The following is a 7,029-nucleotide window of genomic DNA, read 5'->3' as shown; positions in this document are numbered from 1 at the left end:
CAACTGATCAATCAACGCAACAAATTTCTTTTTTTTTTCTAATTAACAAATTACACGTTTGAAAGTGTTCCATGCTTATGGATCTTTTATCTTTCTTTTATGAATTGGAATGGATAAGAACACCTCAAGTTCATCACCCTTAGGGAAGTAGTGTTTCATTTTTCATGAAGGGAAAGTGGGTTGATACCAATCAAGTTGACTAAAATGAGGGATCTTTGACTTCATATACTAAAAGTAAACCAACCTACTAATCTAAATTTTGTGATGCATCTTTAGATGCTCCAAGGTTTTTAATTAAATATAAATTAAAAAATGCAACTTTAAATGGTCCAATCCATCAAGAACAAGTAGGTCTACCCCCAAATTCTCTTTTTTCTTGTCAACCATCACCATCTTATCTTCTCCTTCCTTCCATATAAAACATGTTTGGAACTGTTTTAACTTTAACCATCACCTAATATCATAAATTAATAGGTTAAATGAGAGAATCAAAGGCTTATATATAGTTTTTGAAATTAAAAGGTGCACTCACTTTTCATGCATTATCATCAACTTTGTGCAACATGAACATTGATGATTGATCTGTCCCATATCAGTTTGTCTTTCTGAACCCATTACCCTTCTTATTCTACACCAAGACTTCATATTTCTTGGTTTCATAAATGATCTTTTCATATTAATCTAATCTTCTAGAATGGGTCAAATGCATAATGCAATCTTTTTGTTCATACTCCTCAATTCTTTCCTAGTTAAAGCTGTTACAAATGATTCATTCTGGCTACTCAAAGTTCAATCAGAATTCACTGATCCAATGGGAGTGTTTAGCAATTGGTCTCCAAGATCACATGTATGCACATGGAATGGCTTGGAATGTTCAAAAGATCAAGCGCGCGTCGTGGGCATAAATCTTTCTAACTCGGGTCTCTCAGGATCAATCTCCCCTGACATTTCACGCCTCGTTTCACTTCAAAAACTCGATCTTTCAATGAATTCACTCACGGGAACGATTCCTCCTGAGCTTGGGAATCTTCAAGATCTTCAAGAACTCCTCTTGTTTTCAAATTATCTCACGGGTTCCGTTCCTGTTGAGCTTTCGTTCTTGAAAAAGCTTCAAGTTCTTCGAATTGGAGATAATTTGTTAACAGGAGAGATTATCAAATCCATTGGAGAGTTAACCGAGTTAAGAGTGTTAGCACTTGCTTACTGCCAACTTAATGGAACAATTCCATCTGAAATTGGCAAATTAAAGCATCTACAATCACTCCATTTACAAGCCAACAGTCTTACCGGAACCATTCCCGAACAAATCACCAACTGCGAACAACTTCAAGATTTTGCAGCCTCAAACAACAAGCTGGAAGGTGAAATCCCTCCTTCAATTAGGCAACTTCAGCTGTTGGAAATCTTGAATCTTGCCAACAACACCCTCTCGGGAACGATTCCATCCGAGTTATCTCGGCTTTCCAGCTTGAAATACTTGAATCTTTATGGCAATCGGTTAACCGGTGAAGTCCCATTAGAGGTAATCAAAATGCAAAACCTCCAGAATCTTGATCTTTCAAGAAACAATCTTTCTGGAAACATAAGCCGGTTTGACTTTAACCAAAACAATAATCTTGAAGCTTTAGCTTTGTCTGGTAATTCGTTCACTGGCGGCTTTCCAGAGAACCTTTATTCCCGAAACTCAAGCCTACGTTACGTTTCCCTCTCGGGAAACCGTCTTTCTGGAGACTTCCCTTCTGCATTTCTAAAGTGTTCTTCACTTAAAATCTTGGACATTTCAGATAACAAGTTCGAGAACGAAATACCATCCGAGATTGAAAACCTGAAGAACCTCACTGATCTTTTGCTGAATAACAACAGTTTTTCAGGCGGTTTACCTCCTGAAATTGGAAATTTGAGTAATTTGGTGAGTCTTTATCTGTTTGACAATATGATCACAGGTGAAATCCCAACCGAATTCGGAAAGTTACAGAAGCTAAGTGCACTGTATCTATACGATAACCAGATGTCGGGAAACATACCCGTCGAGCTAATGAACTGCTCGAGCTTAAGCGAGATTGATTTCTTCGGGAATCATTTCACAGGTTTGATTCCTGAAACAATTGGAAAGCTCAAGAATCTTGTTTTTCTTCAGTTGAGACAAAATGATTTGTTGGGTCCGGTCCCGTTAAGTTTAGGCTACTGCAAAAAGCTTCAAACTGTATCTTTGGGTGATAACAATCTTTCGGGTTCGCTCTCAAAGACGTTCGGATATCTTTCCGAGCTCACACTCCTTAGTCTTTACAACAATTCGTTCGAAGGACCGCTTCCAGATTCTTTATTTCAGCTAAAAAACCTCACAATTATTAACATTTCTAACAATAGATTCTTCGGTTCAATTTACCCTCTTTTAGGTTCGAGTTTCTTGTCGTTGTTAGACGTCACTAACAACAGTTTTTCGGGTCCTATTCCTTTGGAACTAGCCGTGTCAAAGAATCTTACACGTATACGCCTCGCTCATAATCATCTAAACGGTACCATTCCTTCGCAATTCGGGCAACTTAGTAACCTAAACTTTCTTGATCTTTCGTTTAACGATTTCACAGGAGAGCTGCCACTAGAGCTCTCAAACTGTAACAAGATCAGTCATTTCCTAGTCAGCAACAACCGCCTTTCCGGCATTGTTCCACCGTGGTTAGGAACGTTCTTCCAGCTCGGCGAGCTAGATCTTTCGAACAATAACTTCAACGGAACATTACCGAAAGAAGTTGGAAACTGTTCAAGACTACTCAAACTTTCATTAAATCAAAACAAACTATCAGGTGAAATCCCAGAACAGCTCGGGAATCTAACGAGCTTAAACGTGTTAAAGCTTCAACGAAACAATCTCTCCGGACCAATTCCTATAACACTCGGCGAGTGTAAAAAACTATTCGAGCTTCGCCTAGCCGAAAACTCATTAACCGGATCAATCCCACATGATCTCGGCACTCTAACCGAACTCCAAGTGATCCTAGACCTAAGCCACAACCACCTCACGGGCGAAATCCCAGTTTCCTTATCAAACCTTGTGAAGCTAGAAAGATTAAACTTATCCTCCAACGAATTAGTCGGACGAGTTCCTGAGCCTTTAGGAAGCTTAACGAGCCTCCACGCGCTCAACCTCTCGAAGAATCACTTGCAAGGAGAGATCCCACCAACGTTCTCAAGGTTCCCGCCAACTTCATTCATGAACAATGACAACTTATGTGGTCCACCATTAATATCATGTTGGGGAGACAGGAAACCGAAGAAGCAGCTCTCTAACACTGCGGCTGCTGGGATTGTGGTGGTGATTGTGTTTACGGCCACGGTTATATGCTTGTATCTTTTGTATTTGATGTTAAGGATATGGTGTAAGTGGAAGCAGGCTTCTATTGTGAATGAGGATGTTGGTGGTGGTGGTGAGAAAGATGGGAAATGGGTTGTTGGGGATTTGAATAAGATGAGGTTGTTGTCGTGTTCGGTTTCGAAGAAGGATGTTTCGATGACGAGGTGCATGTTTGATCATAGTATGAGTAGAGAGAATTCCATGAGATCATTAGTTTAGTTTTTGTATGATTGTTTGGATTGATTTGAATATAGTCTTTGGTTTTGGATTTGATTGCTCTCTTTTAATCTACACAATTTGTTACGGTGAAACGTTTGTTTAAGCGTTGTGTTGTTTCAACTAAACGTTGTGATGCTTCTTTTATCTATAAAATGAAAGTGTTTGGTTCAGTTATGATACATGTTAAGAATAACAGAAAACATACTCGTTTTTGTTTCCTTGCTGTATCGCTATGATGCTATCATGCTTTCTAGCACACGTCACATTGCCACCACTTTTTGTTGAGGGGTGTGAGAGCCCCTTTGGGCGTTAGAGCATTCACAGTCCATCCCCCATCACTATCCCTATAATTACACTACAAAACACTACATTTCTCTTTCCTGTTTAATTAAATAATACTTTTTATACATTTATTATTACAGTTTTCTCTCTCCTCTACTCACAACCAATTCAACAAATATTAAAAAATAAATAGGGGCAAACAATGTTCCCCAAATGTTTCCCCAAATTTACAAAAAATCACTACATTTCTCTCTTCACCCTATAATTTACACTCACAACCATTCAAAACTCTACCCTATAATTTACCAATTCCCTTCACATAATTATGGGGGATGGGTTGGGAATGTTCTTAGCATGCTAAAGGTCCCTCTTTCCCATATAATTGTTTTATCCAATCAAATATATACACTATCATAGCCTTTTGTCTTGACTTATTTTTTATTATACAACTAGGATTTTGGGCTTTCGCTTCGCGACGGGGCCGTTAAATCGAACAAGAACATGTACGTAAAAAAGTTAAACTATAAACTCATTGCCGACGCAAAGTCATTCTGTATCAAGTTACGACATCGAAACTAAACAAAAGAAACAAAGCCGTCAATGCCAAAATACAACAAATTGTATCATATGTAGAACCAAAAAAACCGGCGCGTTACAGCTGCGAACCAACACAAATTCGGTTACTATCAGCGGTACCAACACAAATTCGTAAACATAAATTAGTAGCCAAAAAAAGGTATTTTAAAAGCAAGGTATCAAACATTGAAACGCGGATATAAAACCATGCGACGATGGGATATTTTTAAATTATGAAAAAAATTTCGGTCATTGTAAAGACAAACTATAAAAAATATGAAAGCAAAGTTTAAGAAACCATTTAACCAACAAATAAAACATGTAAAGTCGACACCCGCTCAAGTTTAGTGTTTAAAACTATAGTATGTTAAGTATTTTATTTAGTTTAAATAAAAATAAAATAAAGAAAATAAAATCCATCATATTAGTTGTGAAATTATAGATAATGATTTAGTATTTATAATTAATAAAATATATTAAAATAATGAATAGTAAAATGAATAGTAATTTTGTGAGGGGAGTTGAATACCCTTTTTAATATATATATTAATTTAAACATTGTTTTAATAAAGTGACTAGTGAAACCATTATGCATTTTTTAGGGAGAAGTTAGTGAGAGTTTTTTGTTTCCGTGAGTGTCATTGTTATGATTTTTAGTTGAATTACTGCTACACGTAATCTCAAAACACTCTAACTTTATATAGGGAAAAGTGAAAATACAAATGAAGACAAAAATGAAAAGTGTAAGAAGAATTTGTGGTCATACAGAAAACTGTTCAACAAAAAATTCAAAAAAAAATCATAACTCAAAATTTAAATAAAAAGCGAAAAAAATAAAAAACTCAAATGTTTCCTTCGTCATTCTCGTTCCAAAAAAGATAATAAAATAAAAATGAACCGACTAAAATACCCATGACAAAAATGAACAAAAGACACAATTATAACTAAAAAAAACACAATCAATCGCAAAATATAACACAATGTTGAACAAAATATAACACAATTTTGAGTAATATAACACAATATCAAGAAAAAAAACACAATTTTAAGGAAAAACACGCAATCAATGATGAAAATAAACACAAAATACAATGATAAACAAAAAGACAAAATGATCTTTTTCCCTCTACATTGTTTTTTTTTCGGGGAGGACGATGGAAACATTTTTGTGTTTTTACTTTTTTCGTTTTTTTATTAAATTTGAATTTATGATTTTTTATTATTTTTTTAATTTTATTTTTAGGGGTTTTTTGTGTGACTATAAATCTTTCTCTTCATTTTTACCCCTATTTATAGAATAACTTGGCCCATTTAATATATGCACATTTTGTTATATTCAAGCTATTGTATAAGGGGTCAAGTTATTCTACAAAGAGGGACAAATATAAGAATGATGAGAATGATTTGTGCCACACAAAAAAACATTCAAAAATATAAAAAAATAATAATAAAAAAATCTATAACTCAAATTTTAATGAAAAAGTAAAAATACAAAAATGTTTCCACTGTCTTTCTTGTTTTAAACACACACGCACACAATGTCGAGTGAAAAACATCATTCTGTCTTTTTGTTTATTATTGTGTTTTGTGTTTTTTTTTCGTCATTGATTGTGTCTTTTTTTTTAACATTGTGTCTTTTTTTCTTGATATTGTGTTATATAACTCAACATATATTTTGTTCGGCGTTGTGTTATATTTTGCGATCTATTGTGTCTTTTTGTAGTTATAATTGTGTTTTTTGTTCCTTTTCGTCATTGCGTCTTTGATCTCCGCATTGTGTCTTTTCGTCGGTTTTTTTCCTTTTTTTTTCTTCTTCTTTTGTTTTGAACGGGAATAATGGGGGAAACATTTTAGTTTTTTAAATTTTTTCGTTTTTTATTTATATTTTGAGTTATGATTTTTTTATTTTTTTGAATTTATTTTTAAAAGGTTTTTATATAATCACAAATCCTTCTCACACTTTTTATTTTTGTCTTTATTTGTATTATAACTTTACCTATTGTATAAGTCTATAAAACCTACAATGATACATGCGAACCTTAAGTTGCATGATTAATCTGTTATTCCCATTTCTTGTGATATCAATCTGAACTAAACCATTGTCATTCTTTCCTTGCCGTAACATGTTACTTAGACATTTTACCTACTTCATCTAACAGCCTTTATTTGCTTTGCGAAGTTTGTGAATGTTGAAAAAAGTTTGGATAGTAACTCTAAAAATAATTAAAATTCACAACGAAAAATATATGTTGGATTTGAAGTTTTGAAAAATTTTCAGGAGTTTAGAAGAGTACGGTATTTGTTGAGTCCCGTATGGTTATCCACATCAAAACCAAATATATTAATCTATTGTATAATCTTAAAGAAGTGATGAATAGCATTTTGAATTTGTTATAAATTAAAAATGATCTAATTTATACAATTATAATTATTACAAGTACAGTTAAGTATTTCATATTTTCAAGTGTATTTTTTTGGTAAATGTATGGTTTTGGATGGACAGCCAACTTGTAATATTTAACAAATAAAGCCATAAGCATGTATACTCACACAATAAATGATAAGTAATTTTAGTTGAACTTTAGAGACACGAAATAGTG

General features: G+C 34.0%; 1 protein-coding gene across 1 annotated transcript; it reads left to right on the top strand.

The window, feature by feature from the left end:
- The first annotated feature begins 688 nt into the window (after positions 1 to 688).
- Positions 689 to 3,571, top strand: LOC143636940 (uncharacterized). Its single transcript, XM_077104417.1, has one exon. It carries the CDS (start codon positions 695 to 697, stop codon positions 3,569 to 3,571), a length of 2,877 nt encoding a protein of 958 aa, XP_076960532.1. The 5' UTR covers positions 689 to 694.
- The last annotated feature ends 3,458 nt before the right edge of the window (positions 3,572 to 7,029 follow it).

Source organism: Bidens hawaiensis, unplaced genomic scaffold, assembly GCF_021521415.1.
Source record: "Bidens hawaiensis isolate Kalapana, Puna unplaced genomic scaffold, B.hawaiensis_p1.1 tig00008086_1, whole genome shotgun sequence".
Classification (NCBI taxonomy): domain Eukaryota; kingdom Viridiplantae; phylum Streptophyta; class Magnoliopsida; order Asterales; family Asteraceae; genus Bidens; species Bidens hawaiensis.
The sequence above is the reverse complement of the archived record's forward strand: the minus strand, read 5'-3'. Positions and strand labels throughout refer to the sequence as shown.